The sequence below is a fragment of the Pyricularia pennisetigena genome, assembly GCF_004337985.1.
Source record: "Pyricularia pennisetigena strain Br36 chromosome 4 map unlocalized Pyricularia_pennisetigena_Br36_Scf_11, whole genome shotgun sequence".
Classification (NCBI taxonomy): Eukaryota; Fungi; Ascomycota; class Sordariomycetes; order Magnaporthales; family Pyriculariaceae; genus Pyricularia; species Pyricularia pennisetigena.
Window position 1 is genome coordinate 210041 of NW_021940923.1, and position 23286 is coordinate 233326.

The window sequence follows — 23286 nt, forward strand, 5'->3', positions numbered from 1 at the left end:
CGGGAGCTTACCCGGCACACAGGGGCAGGCAAAGCTGAAGGTGAGTGGTTGACCGCCCTGAGAGTTTTGACCAATCTTCAGCTTTACAGCTTTACAGCTTGATATAGGTATTATCAGGTATGTACCTACAGCTTTGTTCCAGCCACGGGAGCAATAAGCAACCTGGTGGCATTTCTGCTTGCAGCTTTTACCCAAAGAGTCGATCACCCGCGTCGATCAGTGGATCCCTTTGTGTTTTGTCTTGGCTCACAAGTTTCAACAGTGAATCGACCGATGAGCTTTACCATCAAAACATTGTTTTTGTTCTGTCAGCTGTCTTGTGCCCTTGGCTTGCGCACCGTTGAAATGGCGGGGAGTTTGCTGGTTCGGGAACGGGAAGGCTGTCGATCATTTTCTTTCCAACGTTTCTTCGTCGTTCTGTCCAACAGATAACAGAAGACAATTCAATCGGAGAGAATTGTCCGAACAAGGTAAGGTGTCTTTCGCAGGTCTTCTTGTTTTTGACTGTGATGTTTTGATCGATTTGTTTGTAGTGTTTCGACCAACTAATTAGCTAAATATTACTTACTTGTGATGTCTTTCTCCCAATCAGTTGTGATAATGCCGTCTCGATGGCGTCAGTGATGAGTTTTCGATTGATAATGAGTCTTGCGAGTTGTGGTTGCCATTACCATACCGGCTGCAATCTTGTCATTCATCCGTATCGGGCACCAGAAAAAAAAACCCCCCGTCAGGGCCATAAATGTCGTGCAACCCACACTCACTGGTCGCGTATTATCTTCCATCGAGTAAGAAACAATCACATCAAGCGTCCAGCGTCACAGTAAACCAATCCAAAAATATCGCGGGTGGACAAGGGCGGTCAACTCCCTGCCCCCGGCACTGCCCCGTTTATCGTTTCCCTTGTCGCCCAGTTAAAAAGAAGAGTAGGATAGCAAAGGCTTTTAAGCGGTATTAATGGAGACTTGCGTAGCAGCTCCCAGTAAGCACGTCACCGATTTGTCAAGGGAACCATACAAGTGTTTTTGTTCTTATCAGGTCGCGAGAAAAAAAAAATGAAAAGAAAGATATATCAATCCGCCATCGCATCTTACATTGGAATAAATAAACATTTTTTTAAAAAAAAAAGAGGAGCTGAGCTTGCCCTGCATCCCATTTGTTCTTAAAGTTCTAAATCCGTACGGCACCGTACGTACTATCGTCTGCAGCTTCTCCGCACAAATCTTGGCCCCCGCACGCCCATTTATCAGACCACAGCCAACCACACCACACCTAAACCTACTGGACAGAAAAGCTGGGAAACCTTGACAAAGAAAAGAGCTGTGCTACTGAACCGAGAGACGAACCAGACCAGATAAAAACTCGACTCTTCGTCCATTCTCCCTCTTCTTCAGATCGAGACCCTTCTTGACCATCCAAGGAAAAGGACCCTTGACTCTTTTTTTCTCTTGGTCCCTTGTTAACTCGACCACAAAAAGATCCGAGCAACAAATAACAAGCACCGCCCGTCCTAGCTCGGATGGACAAATTTTGATTCAGGAGGATTTTGCCTTCGTTCGAAACAATCGCCTATAAAAGAATTCCAAAAGAAGTAGCGTCGAACTTGCTATCGAAACTTTTGTGCCGTCATTTGGCCGCATCCAAGCGTCGCCGGCTTTATTCGCCTTTATCATCGGGGTTTTTTTCTTCTCTTTTTTTTTTCTCACTATATTTTCAAGAACAAATCAGCAACCTCTCAAAAGATTGTAAGTTGTCCAACGCCCTCTCGAATGTGAGACAATGATTTAGCCTTCGCCCATACCTACTTGCATATTTGTCTTTTTTTTTTTTTTTCTCCCGGAATATCAGGGTCTAATACATTGTCATAGTGTGTCGACAAATCAAAAACGACAACAAAGCATTTACTTTTTCCCCCAACCGTCATCGGACGTCAAGGCTAAATAAAAAGGAAGCTACTGCACGATCAAGAGGGCATCACGCCAAAACCGCCGAAGATAACTGCAAGTTTACGCAAGTGGCGGGCCCAGCGACGCAAGATTACCGACGTGCTTAGTTTTGATCCCATAATCTACCTTGCTCAACCTTGCCGAGGGGGGAAGAATCCAGGCTTGCCAGGAAATCAGGCAATCTCTGGCACGCGATTTGCCAGGATCAACTTTCGGGCTCAAACCCAAAACTGAATCCGGCAATCTCCTTGCTAAATCGGCGGCCTTGTTTTTGTGTTTTTTGTTCCATCAAAGCTAATCCCAAGAGGAGGCTTGTGTCTGAGTCGACGACAATTTGTTTTTCGTTTTTCTCTTTAAAATCTGGCCTGTCGCCAATCTCCGTCGGCACAATTCGTTCGCCGTGTCGTGCAACTACTATCATCAAGAAGCAAGCAAAGTATAACTAATCAGCCGCCTACACTTGCAACTCACCACACGAATCACGCTCAACCATCCAAAGAATTCACTCTTGCACCCACCATTCGATGGGTACGACGTCAGTCTTCTCACCGGCAGCACAGTTCGGTCAACGCAGGACACAGTCTGCAAAGACATCACCAAACAGGACAAAAGCACACCTGTCTGCTACACAACAAGATATCACCACCACCAACCTCACCACCACCAACACTGCGCCTACCCAACCACTGACCATGCTCCCACTTGACGCCCGCCCGGCCCCTCCAAACCGCATCATGTCGGCCGCCGTGGCACAACCACAACCGGGCAGCAACAAGCCACCCCAAAACATCACCGTGACAACCACAAACCTCTCAGACGACGACTATGATGAAAACACCGACTACTCCCCGCACCCTCACAACCTCGACCTCAACCTGGCAAAATATAGGCTCCTCGAATCCCAGCACGAGGCACTCCTCTCCCACCTCGACAACCTGCAGCTCGCACGCAGGCCATCGTCGCAGGACAGCAGCGGGACGTCGCCGCCATCATTCCCGTCGCGACGGTCGTCGTCCGCGTCGTCGTACTACCGCCGCCGCTACCACAGCAGCAGCAAGCGCTCGTCGACGGTGGGCGGTGCCGCCTCGCCGATCCAGCACATCATGTCGGCGGGCCCGCTCGAGACGGTACCCGACGGCGACGAGATGTGTCTGTTTGGCGAGGACGAGCGCCGGCTGTTTGACGTCAACGAGGCCATCAAGCGCAGCCTGACGGAGCTGCTCAACTGCGAGCAGGCCAGGTCCGACGCCGCCTTCCGAACGCAGATCCAGAGCCGGTTGATGGAGACCGAGAGGGAGCTTAGGACGGGCAGGAGGAGGAGGAGTTGTGCGTCTTCGGTGGGGGAACATTAAAACAAAATTTCACTTGTTGTTTTGATTATTACGCATGTTTCTTTTGTTTGAGATTCGGTTTCTGCATACGGTTCAAGCAGTCCGGTTTTATGCTATTCTTTTTTATGATTATCTTAGCACATAGCTTGGAGTTTTTTTTTTTTTTTTTTTTTTTTTTTCATTTCTTCTTTTTTTTTTTCCCCTATTCATTGAACAAATTCCATTGCATTGTTCTTTTTAATTTTCATGTGTGCGATGTTCACGCGTTGCTATTTAGCGTTGCAATCGCAACCTGTGCGCGAACCAAGGGGAGCGAAGAAAAAGAGAAGCAGAGATGGGCAAGAGGGATTGATTGTACATCAGACTGTTCTGAGGGGAAATGGGTAACAGCACAAGACTTCGCCGTTTCCCTCTGTTCGAATAATGAAAATCGTGGAAGGTTAAGATGCCGAGACGGCAACAGTTGAGAAACTGCAAGGTTCATGCCTGAACAGTTGGGTATGTGTGTTTGCGATGGGACGGAAAATGGGTGGAAGGTTTAGGGGGGAAAAAGAAAAAAAAGTCAAGAAAAAGCCACGATACCATTTATCACTACGAGCAAGAGAGCGTGTTTCATGGTTCCAAATAACCCAAAACAGAATGCAGATGTGAGGTTCCCTTTTGATGCAGCCCTGATGTTCTTCTGTTGGGGGCATGCGACCCGAGAGAGAAGACTGTGGCTGCCGATCATGACAGGGAGTCAGCCAGTCGAGCTGTGTCTGGTATTCCATTCACGGTCGTGTCGTATACAAAGACGAGAGGTCGATACATACACTCCCCAAAAAAAAAAAAAAAAAAAAAAAAAAAAAAAAAGACGTCTACGGGCAGTATTTGCATAAACTCGTATATTGATGATGCGGCAAACACGAATGCTAGAGTGTTCGAAACGCAAGTGGCGATATCCATGGTTTACAAACTCCTCGCCTCCGCCTGCGAAACAAGCCCCTTTTTTTTTCCGACACGATAACGTTATGTATGCGATAGTAAAGCATTTGTCCCCCCGAACAACAAGCTCACACAGCCAAGAATCGGAAGGAGGTATGGCCAAGCTCCAAGAGTGAGCTTAATGATATGTCGTGAAACTTTTTAGCCACCCACTCCTCCGCGACAATCCCCCGCAATATATCGATCGTGACGAATTTTCCCCAAAATAGCATCCCCCTTTCCGCCCTTTCCCCCTCATTTCCCGCTCCCCTCTCAAACTCAACAACAGTCACCAAACTTGCGCAGGCGCGCACCACCTTTAAACCCTCCGTCCGAGCCGACAGATGTGAATGGGAACATTGTCCGGGAAAAACGGGCCCCTGGACCCATCGACGTCAAAGGCCACCTCCTCCAGGAGCGCAACGTCTCGGGACATGGCGACGGCGTCCAGAAACGCGGCGTAGGTGGCGCTGTTGCGCTCGGTGGCGGCGATGAGCACCTGCACGGCGGGGAACATGGCCACGAGGTCGGCGATGGTGGCGAGCAGCGGGGCCGCGAGGGCCGCGTCGTAGGTCACGTCGGCGCCCAGCACGAGGTCGACCGGCTCGCCGCCGTTCCACCGCTCGTCCTCGGTCCCGACCAGCGCGTGGCCCCACTTGAGATCCATGGGCTGCACGGCTGCGGCAGCTGCAGCAGCATCACCACCACCACCACCACCACCACCGTCTTGCTGGAGGCCGTTGAGGAACGCCCCCTCGGGCAGGTTGGCCACGACGTCGTCGCTGCCGTCCGAGGCCACCACGTGCGCCGCCCCCAGGTGCGCCGCGCACAGCATCGACAGGTATCCCGTGCCGGCGCCCAGTTCCAGCACGCGACGGCCCGAGACGAGCGAGTCGGCGTGCAGGCACAGGTACTGGCCCAGGTGCAGCGCCGCCTCCCAGGTGCGCAGGCCCGTCGTGCCGGACGCCGCGATCAGATGGCGGTTCTCGAGGAGGGTGATGCACTTGGTGCTACTGCTGCTGCTGCTGCTGCCGGGTTGGTCGAGCAGCGAGAGGTGGTAGGTCACGTAGCTCTTTTGCTGCGCCGCGGTCGCCTCTGACGGGGTAGGCTGCGACATGAGCGCCGTCAAAGCTGTTGCTAGGTCGTCCGAGATGCCCTGGCAGAAAATTCCGGTTTCGTTTGTTATGTTAATTGTTTGTAGCCGTCATGACAAGTCTCTGCTGTTTGGGTTGGTCCTATGCATCGCAGCGGATGGCATAAAAAATAAAAAGAAAAAAAAAAATAAAAAGAGTCGGCTTCGGCCAAAGACTCACTGAGACCACACCAAGAGGTTTCGCAAATTTGTCAATTCATACATGCTCTTCCCAGTCCTCAATGCTGGCCTCGATCCGGCCCACGAGCTCCTTGAGCACCCGGAGCTGGTACCGGTGCGGAGGCGGGTGGGGCAGCGCTCCCGGCGCGAAGAGGCGCGAAAACAGTCGCGACTGGCATTCCTCTGTGCGTAGTGACTTTGGGCTTGGGTAGTCGAGCCGCTGTTCGAGCTGGAGGTACTGCCAGCAGAAGCGATCGAGTTCTGTCATTTCTGCGTGGTAGCCGTGACTGATCACGGAAGTGACAAGGGGTTTGTTTAGCAGACTGGCTGTGACTTGTTTGCTTGCATCCTGGGGGGGAAATGTCGACTTTTTCTTCTCTTTGGTAACCCCACAAATCACACGTGACTCCCACAAAACCACCACCCGCTGGTTCTTGACATCCCATGACAACTGTGTGTCGCATACCTACCTATGTTCCAAGCATGGGCATATAGAAAGAAAACACCAAAAAGTCACAGTGTGTCAGTGCATAGAACAGGATTTTTGGTGCTTCGGCCCCAACTGCCCCGGAGACCGGGACAGATGAGCAATGGCAGTTTATTAATTAATGCTTTATAAAAAAGCCGACTTTCTACAGAGGCTGCCAGGCCAAAACTTGGGTTGCTGTGTGTGTTTGTGTGTATCCGAAGTGTTTGTTTGAAAGACGCCGTCATCTTTGCGTCCTCCCCCTTCAACCCGCCCAGCTCTTCCAAACCATCTTGATGACGAGAAGGAGATGGCCAAGAGGTGTGATGAAAGACGACACACACGCACAGCAGGAAAAGAGTTAACGATGTTTTTAAAAACAAAAAAAAACGATAGAGAAGCAAAAAAAAACCAACAGATGTGGTTGGGCTGGCCCAATGCTGGACATGTGAAGCAAAGAAGCTCCATGTCCCCGTGTAACCTCTAAAAGCCAAGATTTTCGTCGTCGAGAACAATCAAAGGAAACAAAAAAAAAAAAAAAGCGCAAACACGAATCCAGAAGCCCCCCAATGTGACCGATATCGACTCGCGATGCAAGGGACCAAAGGGTGTTTCTGGTTGCGTGACAAAAAGGCAGACGCAAACATGAGAAAAAGAGTCGATCCAAAGCAAGTCCAAGGCAGGTAAAAAAAAACCCCCACCATGAACAGGAATAACAAGACTGCAAAGCCCAGAAGCACTCAGCCAGAATGGCCGCAGCTGGATAAAAAGAGAGAAAGAGACTTTTGTGTTTGTGGTCCTGCCCTCCCCTAAAAGTAGGAAAATGTGAGAGAGACAAAGAAAATAAACATCCGCCTATCATATCCCGGCATTGGGACTGAGGGAAATAACCCGCCCATAAAAGTTGATAAAAAGGAGTGAAGGAATGACGAAAACGAATCAATGTTGAGCATGTCCGAAAATGAGTAGGGAGTAGGGAATGGATGTCACCATTTCGTCGGAGGATGCATTTGGACAGAAGCCACGGGCCGGCTTTCCGTGTAGCTGTCTCAAAGTTCCTTGCTTCCGGGGATGGCGAGAAGTAGGGGTTAAGTGGAAACAACGCTCAAGTGACTGGAGAGGAAGAGAAAAAAAAAAGACAGAATAAAGCCCCAAGATGCGTGATGTACCAGATGTGAGTACAAAAAAAAAGGAGCGTGAATGTAGACCGCCAATGCCGCATGGACTGACTTTAAGTCGAGCAAGCCAACTTTTAAGAAAAAAAAAAGAAAAAAAAAATAGTTGGAAACAAAACCACGAGAAAAAGAAATGCACAAGCAACAAACGACACGCGCACAACACCAGCAAAAAACACTTCCCTGCCCCCCTTCCTAACGCCGCTGTCCCAACGGAGAGCGATGATGGTCCGCAGCATGGTGGTGGTGCTCGGGAGCAGCGGCGGCGTGGTGGTGGTATCCCGAGCCCTGGTAGTGCGAGTAATTGTAGGCAGAGTGATGGCCGGCTGTGGCCGCCGCCCCATGGTGAGAGTGGTGCTGATGGTGGTGGTGGTGGTGGCTGCTGCTGCTGGGCGGCGGGGGCGTCGGCAGCGAAGCGTAGGCGCTGCCGGCGGCCATGGACGACGAAATGCCGCGTCTGTGGCTGGCGGGAGCGGGGCTGGAGCCCGACGCGGCGGTCGAGGGGCCCGCGTGGCCGTGGTACGGCGACGAGTTGGCCGAGTCGCCGTATTCGTAGCCGGCCATCGAGGGGCCGTGCATCGCGTCACTGAAGATGGCGTGGGGGACGTGGTTAGCAACTTCTGGCATGCCGGTGGTGGTGGTGGTGGTGGTGGTGGTGGTGGCGGTCGGTGAGTTGTCTGCCCGGTCCTGCTTGTGCTCTTGCTGCTGCTGCTGCTGCTGTTGCTGCTGAAGCTCTTCTTCATCTTCTTTGACCTCGCCTTCTCGGCTTCTCTGATCCTCCTGGCCACCGACGCTGCCGATGCTCGTCCTCGGCGTTCCCGAGGAGCAGGCTGGGCTGGTGGTCGAGGCCCGGTTGGAGTTTGGGCCCGGCGACGCCGAGGTTTCAGTCTTGACCATGTGCTGGACCGAATAAGGAGCAGCCGGGGGAGCAGCAGCATCTGCGGGCTGGGAGTGCGGGGAGGGGGAGTTGGAAGGGCTTGTGGTGAGACGCTCGTGCGGCAGCGCGTCGGGGGTGAAGTGACTGCTGCCGAGTCTGAGGGCCGTGGGCTGCGGCATGTAGACGACGCTGCAGGACTGGTGGCCAACCACGCCCGCTGGGGCTGCTGGAGGGTAAGGGTATTGAATGGCAGAGTAGCTCTGCTGGATGCCCTGCCCCTGATGGCAAACACCGGGGAGAGCCGCAAGATGAGCCGCAGACGGCATCGGCGCTGTCACAGCAGCAGCAGCAGCAGCAGCAGCAGCACCAGCCGAGACAGTGATGGCAGGAGCAGGCCGATGAACCAGGGAAGAAAGGTGGTGAGGATGATGAGGATGCTGATGATGATGGTTATGATGCAGGGCAGGGGCAGATGGATCCACGTACATGCTCCCAGCCGCTGGTCCTGACCTGCTGCTGCTCCTAGTCCCAGATGTGGACCCGCTGCTGCTGCCACCCCACGCGCCGTAGCTCGACATGTCAGCCATGGCGCCCGCATAGTACGGGGCGGCCGTCTGGTACTCGTCCTCGGTGGAGTAGCCGCTCCAGGTGCCGCTGCCTGCGGCGTAGTACGACGAAGACGCTGCCGCCGTCGGACGGCTGCCGTATCCGTTCGAGTACGATGGTCTCGGCTGGTACGGGACCTCGGCCGAGAGGTCGACGGCATAAGTAGGCATCTGCAGGGGTGGCATGGAGCCCCGATGGGCGGCAGCCCGTGAAGCCTCCATGTTGTAGCCGACCTCCAGGTGGGGGTTTGGGGCTGTAGAGCTTCCGCTCTCGTTGGCGTGACGCATGTCAGTCAAGGTGGTTTGCACCTGGATCGAGTGAGGATGCATAGATTGAACCTGGAGTGAGTGCAGGACATGGGAATGCGTCGGAAGTTAGCATGGGCTTATTATTCAACTGCGCCTCTGGCAGTCTTCAGACTGGAAATATCTAGCAGGTTTACTGATACTTGCCCGTAGGAACTGGCAGGGTTCATTAGCTCCAGCATTCCTGCAGTTGATACACGGTTGACCACCGCCAGTGTCGCCGCTGCAGCGAATCTTTCTCTTGCGACAACGACCACACTACAGGAATAGCTCGGATTCTTAGATTAGTTTTTTTTTGCTAAAGATGCAGAGAAAGCGGGGAAGAAAGAACCAAAGTGACGTCGAGAACCCATAACGTCTGAATGCGGGTGCCCAACGGTTGTAAGTGGAACCAGGGTTAGGGTAAATCCAACAAGACAAAAAAAGGGGGTATGACGGGAAACACTCCCCAGCGGCACGGCACACAAGAACGGATTAAAAAAAAAAAATCCACAGACGGAAGACAGGGACAAGGGGAAATCGAATACGGGAACACGCCAACCAGGGCAAAGGGATTCACCACATACCGCCACAGCAATACGCTTCCGTGTGGGCGTCTCACTAGTTTCCGAATGTCCGTCCGACATGATGGCAGATGTGGAAGCAGCCGCTGCCTTGTGCTCGTTCCCGTGGTGGTGACCCAGAGACGAGGCTAATGCTGGCGAGGAGGTGGACGAAGAAGAGGAATAGGGTGTGGTGCCGTTTGTGTAGCTCGTGAAGGACGGAAAGGTCGAAGAGGGTGGGTAACCCGAGGCTCTATATCTCCTGCCGCTACCGCTTCTACTGCTGCTGTAAGAGGATGCGCGGCCGCTGAGCATGGTATTGTGCTTGCGTCCCCCGGAGGATTATAACAACGCGGATGGGGTAGTGGACTGATGTAGTCTTAGAGGTCGCAGATAGGATGATGTGACTTGCACTGACTTTTCTCGCCCGGTTGATGTTTCGTGACCAGCAAAAGGGCTCCAGAGGTGGTGGTTACTGGAGATTTTGCTATAGGAAGGTCTCAAACCAGTGGCGAAAATAACCACGTCTGATTCGATCTCAGACCCTGAGCTGGGGGGTTTAAGCCTGAGCCTTGGGGTGGGCTATAGGAGTGCGAGTTTAGAAAATTGGGCAGCTGTAGTCGAGCGGAAGGACGACGCGCATTCCCCCGGAGGATAAACCCAAAAGAAAAAAAAAAGGAACGAATAGGGTGTGCGATGTAGTGCAGGGATACCTCCTTGGAAAGGAAAGAAATAAACAAACCGACCAAAAGGTCTCTCGTACTTTTCCTTTTGTTTTCGCGAAGCCCTATCTCAACCGTGGCAGAGAATAGAGTGGTAGCAAAGCGAGTGGATGCAGACTGACGTGTTGGCGCGGATCAATGACAGGCCGCCGTAAAAAGTGATGTGAGAAAAAAAGGACAGGGGAGGGGGGGGAGGAAACGGGCGTAAACAAGAACAAAAAAAAGAACAACCCAAACAAAAAAAAAAAAAAAGAGAGCCGACACCCAAGGAAAAAGACAACCACCCCGGATGCTAAAAATGACAAAGTGCCGAACGTGGAACCCGGGGATATGGGAACCCCCAGACGCAATGCACAAGCAGAGACAAAAGACGAAAAAAAGGGGGCTTTTCTTCACACGCACAACGGGCGCAAAAGCTAGATGTACGGGTAGCCGACAGATCTCTTTTTCGGGTCCCGAGGATGAGGTAAAGTTGGGCTACACAGACCCAGACGACCGTTATGCTGGCTCCAAAGTCGTTGTTCTGGGGTTGCAGTTTGCTTTGGGACCGACGTATCGATGACTGGCGCTAGTTTTCCGAGTTGCTGTGTTATTGCTTTCCTAGCTGTATGCTTTTAATAGATCCGACAGGACTTGAAAGGCGTCCTGTCCACGATGCTGCTCGAGTGTTTCTCTCGGTCTCTGGTTGTAGCTTTGACCGATATTGCTTGTCCCCTATTGCCACTATTGACAAAGCCAGAATAACAAAAAAAGAAAATCAAAAAAAGGATCAGAAACCGCCCAGAAGAATTCCAAAAAGTGGAAGAACGGAAGTGCAACCGGTCGTCCGCGGCTGAGGCTTGGCTGCGTTGTGATTATGGTGCTTGCTGCAGGTCAACGGCCGGAAGCAGGCGGCGCTTACAAGTCTCTCTGCCGACAAGGGGTGAGCTGTGGTTGACCAGCGGCCGGGGTTCCGGGGACCGGGATTCGCAGGCCTGGGTTCCAAATTCCAATTGGGCGTGGAACCACGAGTTGCTGGGAAATCTGGTACCCAGTTGTAACTTGTTCGTCAATGGCTGTAAGGACTCAGGAGGGATGAGATTTTATGAGCGTGGCTGTGTGTTGCTGATGTCTGAGTCAAAAAGTCAAGCCGGTCAGCATCTTTATATTTCTTGGTTGCGAATGCTGATTCGAGCAAAGGCCAAAGGGGGTGCCGGCCGTTTTGCTGCTGCGTCTGCCGTTGCAGATGCCGCGCTTACAGAACGTCAAGAAAATCAAAAGCTCGTCCGCTTGCCCTGTAAAGCGAGACTATTGTATTGTATAGTGACTGGATAATGAGAGCAATTATTTGAATTGAAGCATGGGACAAAAAACCAAAAGGCAAGATGTATGTGGTGAGTTTGCCTGCGTGTGTGCGTGTGTGTGCGTGTAGTATGGGAGACGTCGGGCTTTAACACGATGCTGTCTCTCTCATGTGCAATGCCCTTTGTGAGACTCACCCTCGTCTTCTAGGCCGGCGAGGCGACACGACAGACGGTGGCCCACTAAACCGTAGGCCTGTGATAGGTCACCTCTTGGGTTTCGCCTGTGTTCGCTGTGGGAGAAAGCCCCAGATTTCTTGTCCCCTTGAACGGAGCTAGAGATGGGGTAGAAATCGTGTTCGTGGTTGGGCTAGCTTTGCTGGGGAGGGGGCTTGATGCTTAGTTTATGACCGGTGAAGCAGAATGCAGGACAGATATCAAGGAACCATAGGTTGGGCACATACTGGGTAGACCCTTTGTTCGAGGCGCACCACCATCTATACACCTCTTTGATGCTGCTGCTACCAAGGAATGGCACACAAAGAAACTCTCGTTGATGTGTTGACTGACTGGCTAATGACACCTTTTTGGGGGGGGCACAGTGTACTAGGGTATCACCAACTGGGGCAAGCAAGCAAGCAGAGAAGGTAGATCAGAGGAGCTCTCCTATCTCTGTACTGACGACAAGGGGAGAAAGGTTGACCCGGTATCGTGGCGCAAACCATATAAGGAGAAGGGTTGAAGGTGGAATTAAAAGAAGAAAAAAAAAGGCCTAAACATAGAGTCACTGCTAGAATATCTGCCAGCCTTGCCAGGACAAACGGAAGAGGAAAAATGTAGAAGATATACGATAGGGTAACCCTCCTCTAGATTCTACCAAATGCTGCTCACTGGCCACCAGGAGTTCAAGGCTTTCTTGACTGAACAAGATTCCTCGTTTGCTTTCATCTTGGCGTTGGGGGCGCGTTTGGGTGGGTGTAGGCTAGGATCTCGAATGTCATGTTCTCGGCCATTTCGCAAGAGGCAATATTAAAAAAAGAGAAAAGAAAAGAAAAAAAATTCAAGGAGAATTTCTTTCACGCAGAATCAAAGGTACATTGACCACTGATGTTTGTTGCATCATTCGCCAAAATTCCCCAAATACCAAGATTGACATTGGCCCTCGGCTTGCTGCAGTTTGAGGGAGAGACGTGGGGGCGGGTCGAGGTTAGGTACATAATGGGGGTGGTCTTTTTTTTCTCATTTGTTTCTGTATTGAGAGATAGATGAAGAAACTGAAAACGAAATATTTGCCCTGGTTGAAGGACAAACAAAAAAGAGCAACCAAAAGGGCTCTACAACCCCAGATCGGTTCCCGGAATAACCTTGAAATAAAGCGGGTGACGACCCCACACGGAAAAGGTAAGAAAAAAAGGAAAAAAGGGGGGAAAAAAAAACGAATAATCAAAAGACGTGCGTTCATTCCAGCTTTTGGGGTATCCAACGTTGTTTTATTTTCGAGCGTCGACACCACTTCGGGCCTGCTGCAAGCCATCCGATAGGATATCCATCATCATTGGGAGTCTCTGGCTGGTACTTTTTTCCGGACTGACGCATGCTTACCTACCCATAACCAAAAGAATGATGGGTGGTGCTTAAATCAAGGAGCGGAGGGTACCGGAGCCCGGACGGCAGAGATGCAAATAGGCACCCCCTCCTCCCTGACAACCCTTGAAAGTGTGCTGCCCACTCGGCTGCTTGCATATGCATGGACTGACTGGGGTTGTCGGGGTACCTGATTACATGTACCTGATTACATGCACTTGGCTTCAGACCCTGTCCAAGCAGCAACCAGCAATTTCACTTCTATTTGGTCATTAATATCTAGTTGTGTGTTTTTCTTCCTTTGATCTTTTTTTTTCGTTTTCCCGTCCGTTGTTTCATTTGATATTGTATATCAGTTCTAACCTTGGAATATGTTCGAGCCAATGTCTCTTCCATGGAGGTGGCATATCAAGGATAGCTGCCTACGGCGGGAAGCAACTCAAGGGTTCGAGAAACAGGCCGGAATAATACAACAAAATCAGAATATCATTGGACCGAGTCTATACTTGAATCCAAGCGTCTTGCCAGCACCTAATCATTGACCTGCTCCTGGACTTTTCATCTGCCGTTGACGCATCCCCTTTTTTACACCTTTTCTCAATTTTTAATTAACCGAAGGGATCATTCAAGACAGTATAAAAGACACCCGAAAACGTGGGGGCATATCAAAGCTGTGTACGAATCCAAGCCAAACATACACGATGTGTCCCCGTGCCCCCGGGTATGACACACGTACAATACACACGCTCAAGAAAAGGAAATCAGAACCCTAACGCATCGGCCAGCCAACGTTCCATCTGCCCTGTCTACCCCATCGTAGCTTTCACCGTGCACATCTCATGCTTTTGTTGGCACCGGGGAAGCAGGGTTTGCGGGACCGTAAGACTTTGCAGTATGACGTGAACGCAATAGACAGAAAAAAAAGGGACCTGGGAAAAAGGTTCGCCTTCACACCCCCACGAAACTAGCTTCTTTTCTAACGTGACGGCAGGAATACGACCTTTGCTCTTTTTGTGTCACCAACCAGATGGGGATCTGCGTACTAGCCCAGGTCTCAGGAGGTGGTAGATTAAAACCCTTTGCTGGGATTTCGGAGTAGGCCGAGCCGTTTGGATTAGGCTTTGAGGAGGAAAAGATTATGAATGATGCAGCAACTACCAAGGCATCTTGTCTGTCCTTCATGTAAATATCCGGCAGATATTCATTTTCCAAGTGCCAATGCCGTTCACCAGGCGGCCAATCTACAATGGAGTATTTAATCTCGCCAGATGACGAAGAGAGGAAAAACAAAAGAAAAAAAAAAAAAAAAACTACATCGGCTAAAATAGACTCTCAGCAAAGCTTTGTAACAGGCAAGGAAACAGTAGTGATATGCTGTACCGCAACGCCGGTGGCGCAAATCACTCATGCATGTCAAAGTTCCCTCCCTGTCGTGCCTTGTCCTTGGTGCACAAATGCACGGCAGCGTGGTTGTTGATTTTCTTTCCTTTTAGATTGATATCAAAATGTTCTTCTGCTGACCCCTACCGCAGTCCTCACCTGTTAGTTTTGATATAGACTACCTACATTATAGATAGAACAAGGATTGAGCTTGCGGGTCGACGCAGGTGCCCAACTGTCAAATCCACTCAGACAGGAAGTCTGTGGGATCATGGGATGCTATGTTATTTCAATCGGCAAGCAATACGATGGACAGTCAACAAGGGATATCCTAGCTACGGTGGATAAACTTGGCTTGCTTGGCTTCATGGATTACGGATACCAAGTTCCGGGATATCAGATTGGGTGGGTGGTTGGTTGGTTGTTCGCCTTGTTTGCATGCCAATATTGCATTGGAGCCTTGTCTCGGGGGTTTTGATCTGGTCAGGGCAAAATATGCTTCTCCCACTATTTGACGATTTGCCAGTTTGATGGCATCGGAAGTGTTTGTTCAATTACGCATCATCTCGCCAACCTCGTCAGATGTTTGCTCCAAGGGGAAAGCAAAGAAATCCATCTCGTATCACTTACTGGCCCAGCGCAACACAAAATTGGGGAAGTTTGTTTGCTATGAAAGACAGCGTCACCTTTTTCCCCTATATCTCGCAGTAGATTACCGTTTGTTTGTTGACCTGCATTTCCTCGCTGCATGGCAAATATTCCCACAAAAAAAAAGATAAAAAAAATAAAGAAAAAAGATCAAATCAGCAAAGTACATCGGGAAGCATTCCGTCATCAACATCGGGCTCCTCCGGAGATCGGATTATTTGCCGTCGTCGTCGATATCTGGTTCCGTCCTGGGGATCGCGGTCGTCAGCACTCAAAAAAAGCAGAAAAAAAAACCAATGAAGAGCCTCATTGTTCGAGACCGGCGGGTTGATTGACAGAAGCAACTCGTAGGATTAGCCTTAATTCGACGTGGCAAAGTAGCTGCAGGCACCGTGATTGAGAAAGAATACTTGAACTTTTATCACATTTCATAACGCCGAATAGTCAACGCAACAAAAACTGCCGCTGCAAAACCCCGCACTATCGCGAGGGGAGGCAAGCTTGGCCTGACCACCTCAGGAAGCCTGTACCAGGTAGCCCAAGGTCTCCTCCCGCCTCTCACCCTTGCCTTGTCCACTCTGCCCTTGCTTCCCACGAGATTCTGTCATTTTTTTTGCTTTTTTTTCATCTCCGGCAATCGTCCTGATGGAGACTTGGAAATGTGACCGATCCCTCATTCCTACCTTGCTCTTTTGCTTTTTCTCCACCCTTTTCCTATATATTTGCCTTTTATTATAGAAGGTACGAAAAAAATGGAATAGCAAACACACTGTTCTTGAACATTCACATCAATATTTTGACTGCGGTCCGTCAAAACTCCCAAGACCAGCAATGGAATCGTCTCGCCAGCAAAAGCTTGCTCCCTCGACACCATCATTACCATGTCATGACGACAAAAGCCACGTCCATAATCTGCAAGCAGACCAAGGAGCGAATACTCCGGGACTGTGATGAGTTCCGATACGCTGGGCTTTGCTGCTATCCACACGCCTACCGTCTAAAACAAGCCCTCGCCTTTCTTCCTCTTTTTTTTTTTTTGGTCCCGGGGCGGCACCACCCCCACACGAACACCACATTCCTCGCCTAGCCTTTTTTTCTTTTTAAACCACGCTGTGTTTATTTTTACGACGATAAATCGTATCTATTTACTGCATTGACAAAACTCGCTTGCATATGCAGCTAGGCTTCCGGCATACAACGTAGGAAATAGGAGACATCGATTAGACTAGGGGGCAAAAAAAAAAAAAAAAAAGAAGTCTTCAGCTTCAAGTTTAGAATAAGTCCCCGTCTCTTCTGGCCAAGCTGTGATATCGAGTTCTAGACCTAGGCCAAAAAGAAAGGTAGAGTCAGAAGGACCAGAGAATTTTGACCACCGGTACAGAGAGATTAAAGGGCTTTGGCCGCTGCTTGTCGGACCACATCGTAGCTGTTCCTGGGACGGGCTGTAAGGCAGGTCGTGTCGACTGTCGAGCGACCCTACCATCCCACATCCATTCTGTACAGCCATCCATTCTGCGGTCGAGCGCAAGTGCATAAAGGTGAGTACTCAAGGTACCAAGTACGATTACTACCCGTCCAGCAGAACGCGCACAATCTCTTGGGAGGAGAGGGACCGTGACACCACGCCATCCTGGGACGGTGTGATTTTCGCTACTGGTTTCGTTGATGTACATGAATTTCTTTTACTGAAATAAAAGGGTATCCCCTTAAAAAAAGCCTACCCTAAACCCCATCTTCGGCGCATGCACCCATCCGATCGTTTTTTCTTTTTCTCCCTTGTTTTTTTTTTATATCAATTCCTTCCTTTTTATATTCTGATCCCCCGAAAACTTCCTGTCGCCCCTCCAACCGATCTCTGTCATCATGCATGCTATTAAAGCTGGGGAATCTGACTGGTAGTTGACTCTTCTTTTCTTCCGTTTCGAAAACCACCCTCTACCCCCGTCAACGGGAATGGCCAGATGCCGTAGGCAATGCTACCCACCAAAGTTAAGTTTGATAGCTTCATGACCCAGACACCCTCCCAATTGGAACAAGACAAACATAGGATTTTTAATCTCACCCGAACTCACCCCACACACTTTTACCAAAAATATGTTCGGTTGTCAACCAAACAAACAGATGGAGTTTGGCAGAGCAGGGGATCCGAGCCGTCGGCGGACCACGCAATTGCGTATCTGGTTGAGCTCCCCCCCCCCCCTCGCAGCCTTCAAATTGCAATTAGTCTGCCTAGATAGGTACCAAAAGTAGCATCACATCTAAAGTTGCACAACATGCCAATCTCAACCACTATCTAATTCCAGCTGCCCTTTTTTTCTCCCCCATCCACTCCGATAGTCAGTCGCCACAGCACGGCGCCTGAGATCGAAGAAGAGACAGAAGAGAAACAAGAAAGGGGAAGACCGGACAAGGCGGCCTGCCATGGGACATCTGCACCTACCCGAAGTGTGTGTAACCCTTTTCGCTGCCCTCCCTCTCCCTCCAACCCTACCTCGCCCCCCCCTCCCAGCCTAGCCGCTGCTGGACAAGGGTGGACGCGCGCTGCATGCTCATAATGACAGCCAATAAGGCGAGTCTCAGGGTTTTCGTGCTACCACTTATTTGGGACCAGCCGGAGCCAGCCCGGGAGGGCGAGGCGGGGGGGAAAGGAAAGCCACTTGATTTGAGCTTCCTCCCTCAATTAAAACCACAATCTATTTTTGCCTGTTCCTTGCTTGTAAACGGTGCCTGTTTAATTGGTGGCTTGAGAGGCTCATGCGGGTTGCTGTGTGTCCCTTTTTTTTCTGTCTCTAAGCTCCTCGAGCCGAACTAGGGCAAGATTTGCCGCGTCGGTAAGTGCCTTTCTCCCCCCCCCTGGTTGAGGACTTGACAGTAGCGCCCTGAGGATGCTCATAGGGACAAGGGGTGGCGTGGAGGGAAGAAAACCCGAAGAAAACCACGTACAGGCGCCACCTAGCTTGTGAAGAAGCCAGCCACCTCTCATCGATAAGAGCAAGGATCCGAAAGCCAGCGCAATCGACTTACTTTGCCGCTTAGCCGCAGGCGCTTGTCGTGGTTTCTTCCCATTTGCAGGTTAGTGAGATGGCCTTGCCTTCACTTTTCTTCTCCTCAAAATAGCATCAATCCCATTCCCTCCCGGGACCAGAGAGTCTATGGACGTCTTTCAGGTAGGATTCGACAGCGTAGATGGACGCAGTTTCATCTCCCTCAAGCAGTGTCATGCCATTCCCGCCCCCAGTGCTCTCGCCGCTCGCCGCTCTCCGCGAGCCGGCTATATTTTGCTCCGTAAATATCAGATCAGATGAGCCCGATAGCCAATCCTTTGCTCACACGAAAGGCCACATACCGCCTCCCAAAAGTCAAAGGTGGCTAGTTTTGCCGCATGCTCAAGGGGCCCAGCCTGCCTAGTTAGGCAATGATCACTCGCAGCGATTAGGTTGGTATCTTCGTCTGGACCCCTTTCTGCCTCTTCAATCTTGCTTGGCCAAATGCGTATCTCGGTTCCTCAAGGACTGACCGTTGACAACAGTGTGTGTGGGCCATGAAAGAAGCACCACGTCCAATCGTCATTTGAGAAGATGGAGTGTTGCACCAGGGCCCGTTCCGGGTGACACAGACAATGAGCAGAGAAACCAAAGAGGTTAGCTGTAACGACAAGCCATAAGAGAGAAGCCGCGTGTTATTGAGACGCCCGCAGCCGTCGGCCCCGACTAAACCCTACATCATGTATGATGCCCTCCTGTCATGAGCTCTGTCGTAGCAGGTGAGGCTACATACCGGAATGCCACCTCCCAGCCTTTCCTTTCCCGGGAGATCTACATGCAGACATTTGTCCTGCCCTGGGGTCCGGGTGAGTAATTGGACAAGTCTGGGCTTGAGCTGAACCAAACCACAAGTAAATAATGCCCAAAGCTCATCGAGTGGAGGAGGGGGCCACATCCATTTGCCATTGGCGATTTGATGCCCAATTCTCTATCATCACAACTGCAATTGGGCTGGAGTAAGTAGCTTTTCTCGCGAAACAAAAAAAAAACCATGATCATTTCGGCATTGGCTTGAGGGAGTTGGCGAGGTCCGCACAAGAAATGAGCAACGTGACAATCAGATATCGAACCTCAGTACGATAATGCGCAGTAACGAGACACAGCCAGTGCCGTGTAGCCCACCATGCTTCCGGTCGTAATCCCCGTGGCCGCCGCACCATGTGGTGAAATGCTCAACATAGACACCAGGCATGATGGGCGGGGCTAGCCTGGGCAAAACATGCCGTTGAGAAGATAAAGACTAATTAACGGGGAACGTGCCCACGAAAATCGATTCCGCTCCCATAAAGCAGCAAATTCTTATCCTAGCAGACGGATCGTGACAGCGGGCAGACCATGTGGCATTCTAGACGGTCTGACGGTCTTGTTCTGGTCTATTCTCATGCAACAGAAATAAGAGCCCGTCTCGCGGAGAGTTGAGGCAACGGCCCGGAGGCGATCCTTGTCATTCCTGTCTCGAGGCGAGAAGGGGAGTACAAAATAGAGAGACGAGACCATCACCTCAGTCTTGGGCGAGTGGCTTGCTCGAATAGGCCAGTTGGGTTCTGTTGTCACACACACCTTGCCCTGAGCTTTTTGCCTGCCACGTCAAACAACGATAATAGCAAGGGGATTGAGGCAGCACCCATCGTAAAGTATCAGCATTCACAGCTGATGGTGGCAGGGCAGGAAAGTAGACAGGCAAAACAAAGAAGATTATGATACGAGGTGTGAAGGTGGCAGGACATCACTGATGGTGTGGTAACTAACACCGGTTATTGCCCTGGAAATTTAGAAAACCAGTACAAACATCAACTTTGCCGCACTCTATTTGCAAACCGGAAAAGGTCACATCCGGAACAAGTGATAGCAGGGGAATTATCGATTGGCTCATGATTATGCGCCGCCACCACGCCTGAGATCTATCGCAGTTGCATCACCTCTTGATTTAGTCAGGGGCTAGAAGAACGCAAGTGCCGAAGAACAAACGTCCGAGATATTCGTCTTCTAGATCAGTGACAGTTAACCAGCTTAATATCATTCTCTCAAAGATACCGATCCTCCAGCTTCAACGTCCTGGGTCCTAGTTCTAGGGGCCCCAACGATGATGCTATGCTGGAAGCGGCAACTGAACAAGTTTCCAAAAGTCGAAGTGAAGTCGACGGTTGACAACCTGAGGACACTTTGTCGGCCAAGCTGTCAGAGATCCTAGGCCAGTCACTAGACCATGTGGCCACGGGATGTTTATCAGGAGTGTGTAATGCCGTACCACCAGAGTGAATGGTAAAGAAGCGAGACAAAAGGAAACGACGCAGCTCGGGTAACACAAATACTAGAGACAAGGAAACTAACGATGTACCTGCAGTAAGCCCAAGTTGATGGGTGCGTGATCATTCATATGTGGCCATCGGGCACCAGCAAGACCGCGGTCTATAAAGGCATGATAGAGACAAAAAATGATAACCAGTGAGAACAAAATTGAGTCATGTTTGTTTGTCTATTGGATGAGAGGTGTGACACCCAATCCATGTGGAGAAGCAGACAGGCAGATGAGGACCACGAAGCAGAGTCAATTGCCTAGGCGGACATTGGCGAACCGCATTGATGCTGTTGCTCTTGACTTCCGTCAGTCTCTTAAGGGTAGCAAGCGAGCGGCCGTATCGTGTAGCACCGTCAGGTCTCGCATCCATCAGCAATCCCGCGTTGATGAAGGACGTTAAAATCGCTTTTTGTTTGTTGTTTTATCCATTCCACATCGCATGGAACCTACAAACTCGGACCATGAATGATGCCATCGGTCAAGCGAACTTACGTGTCATGTTATGAGTGCAAGCTCTGCGCCGCTGTTCCATCTCAAAGCGTTTTGCCGTAATCCCAAACCCGATGTGGGCGATGGTCCAAGTAAAGCTTCAAGGCAACTAAGAACCGAGGCTCAAAGTGGGCTCTGGTCTGTCGGTACACCTCAATTCCCACCGTATCCGCTAGTTCCAAGTACGATGATGAAGTCATGTATCTGGAGCTATCCTTGGCAATGCAAGGCGGGAGTGATTGCCAGGAACGGGGCCAAATGTGACGATTCCTTAGAAGAACTCAGGATGTCGCCAAAGCTCAGATGCTAAATTCACTTCGAGAGGTCAGGCTCAGTTACCATATCAACCCGTATACAGAAGCTACCTCGCCGGCGTCCGTCGGGTCGATCGCGGTCTATACTTTTTCTGGACTGCAAGCGATTCGCCGCTCATCGTCTCCTGTAATCATCACGTCGATCTCTATCACGACGACGGTCCCGGTCGTAGTCATGACCACGATCATGGCGTTCCTGGCCGCGATCCCGATCATGACGACTACGGTCGCCACGGCTCCTTGGATCCAAGTCTCGGTCATCCCGGCGCCGCCCATCTCGTGAGTCTCGGTGCCGTTCTCTTCGCGGACTCCGGCTGCGGCTCCTCCTTAAATCTGATCCCCTTTCTCGTCGTTGGTCGTTACCATCGCGGTCACCCCGACCCTCACGAGGCTTCTCAGCGTCGCGTCCAAGGCTTGCCTTTTGACGCTCGTGCCGACCTTGCATCTCTTCCTTGCCGTAAACCATCCCGTAGCTATCCGGTCGATCGTCCCGCCCATCATCTTCCCTGTATTTGCGCCACTTCTCTAGTTCGTCAACGCCTCCCCACCCGCCGCGGCCTTTGGCAGCCTGCTTCCTACGCTTGTCGTTGGCATCGGTCCTCCATGCATTGCTCAACTTGCTGACGCTCTGACTAAAATCGACATGTATGCGGCGGTCATCGATGAGGACACCTTGCATCTTGAAGTAAGCCGTCTCGCATGCGGCCTTATCCTCAAATTCGATGAATGCGTACTGCAGACTGTCGCCCGTCTTGGAGTCCCTGATGACCTCGCACGAAAGGATTTTGCCGAACCGACTGAAAATGAGTTCCAGATCCGCGTCCTGCGTAACAGGGTTGAGTTTGCACACGAATAGCACGTTCTCGGGAGGCTTGACCTCGGCGAACGGCAGATCACCCATCATCTCTAGAGTCAAAGCCTGTGCTTTGGCTTCCCGCTCACGCCGCTGCTTCTCTGCCGCAGCAGCGCGGTCCTCATCGCCCTCTGCATCTTCTTCCGCAAGTTTCTCAGCCTCGTCTTCGGCGATGCGCACTGTGGCGATCTGCGCAGATGTCGGGGGCGGCGAGCTGCTGGGCTCCCTCAAGCCGGCCGGATCGGGGTAAGGATCGTCGAGGATGACGGTGTGTTTGATGCGGATGTCGACGAGCGGATGTCCCTTTTCGTCGATGATTGCCTCGTTTATTTTCTCGAGGGTGTCAAAGCCCTCGACCACTTTTCCAAAAATGGCCGCCTTGCCGTCGATGAAATCGGTGTCTTCGCCCAGCGTCACGATGAACTGCGAACCCGCCAGCCGCGTGTCTGGATCCGTAGGATGAGGCGCCGTGGCCATACTGACAGTACCACGCTCAGCATGACGAAGCTTTGGATGGAAGAGGGCTGGAAATGTTCGCTGGGCGGGGTCGCCCGATAACAATCCCCATATGCTGGTGCCACCGTCGGATTGAGGAGCCAAGGGTCCGAGGGGATCACCAGTTTGAAACGAAAAGTTTTTCTGAACAGAATGAACAGGTGAAAAGTTGTAGTATTTGACTTTGCAGAGCTTCAAAAAGTTTTCGCATAGCTTAGGCGCATAGTCGACCAGTAAGTCAATGACGATGTCGCCTGCGCTGGTTTCCAGTAGGACTGACATGATGGTTTGTTTACAAGTCGGGAGTCCGACTGCTCTCTGTATCAAATGCGCATGCAGCAATGTCAAACAGTACAAGTGATTTTAATGAAAAGGCAACTAAAGTAGGGCACTTATGATGATGGCGTATCGGTGATATCGCCCTAGATAGCGTGGAGGATGCTCGCCAATATGCCTAACTAACCTCAATCAACTTTGTCTTGACGTCGCCCTGGGGACGGCCTGCCAAGATTCGGCGCGACTGGCGTTAGTGTGGCGTGAGCTGTCGAATCTATTGTGGCTGTGTCGGCACTGAAAACTTGTGGCTGGGCGGGACAAGTCGAAAAAAGCTGACCCCGCTGAGTTGGCCTGAGGCCACCACTCCATTTTCGTTAGG

The 23286-nt window shown here is 51.1% G+C and overlaps 5 protein-coding genes across 5 annotated transcripts; 1 reads left to right on the plus strand and 4 right to left on the minus strand.

Moving 5' to 3' along the window:
• Positions 1 to 2470: 2470 nt before the first annotated feature.
• PpBr36_10701 (uncharacterized protein) lies at positions 2471 to 3298 on the plus strand (the record flags this gene model as incomplete). Its single annotated transcript, XM_029897810.1, has 1 exon — positions 2471 to 3298. The coding sequence occupies one exon, from the start codon at positions 2471 to 2473 to the stop codon at positions 3296 to 3298; it is 828 nt and encodes a 275-aa protein (XP_029743809.1).
• PpBr36_10702 (uncharacterized protein) lies at positions 2986 to 4222 on the minus strand (the record flags this gene model as incomplete). Its single annotated transcript, XM_029897811.1, has 2 exons — positions 2986 to 3244; positions 4182 to 4222. The coding sequence occupies 2 exons, from the start codon at positions 4220 to 4222 to the stop codon at positions 2986 to 2988; spliced, it is 300 nt and encodes a 99-aa protein (XP_029743888.1).
• Positions 4223 to 4559: 337 nt separating this feature from the next.
• Positions 4560 to 5820, minus strand: PpBr36_10703 (uncharacterized protein; the record flags this gene model as incomplete). The annotated part of the gene is made up of 2 exons (XM_029897812.1): positions 4560 to 5396; positions 5596 to 5820. 2 exons carry the CDS (start codon positions 5818 to 5820, stop codon positions 4560 to 4562), a joined length of 1062 nt encoding a protein of 353 aa, XP_029743889.1.
• Positions 5821 to 7388: 1568 nt separating this feature from the next.
• Positions 7389 to 9838, minus strand: PpBr36_10704 (uncharacterized protein; the record flags this gene model as incomplete). Its single annotated transcript, XM_029897813.1, has 2 exons — positions 7389 to 9014; positions 9548 to 9838. The coding sequence occupies 2 exons, from the start codon at positions 9836 to 9838 to the stop codon at positions 7389 to 7391; spliced, it is 1917 nt and encodes a 638-aa protein (XP_029743890.1).
• Positions 9839 to 21398: 11560 nt separating this feature from the next.
• On the minus strand, positions 21399 to 22913 carry PpBr36_10705 (uncharacterized protein; the record flags this gene model as incomplete). The annotated part of the gene is made up of 1 exon (XM_029897814.1): positions 21399 to 22913. The coding sequence occupies one exon, from the start codon at positions 22911 to 22913 to the stop codon at positions 21399 to 21401; it is 1515 nt and encodes a 504-aa protein (XP_029743891.1).
• Between the last annotated feature and the right edge of the window lie 373 nt (positions 22914 to 23286).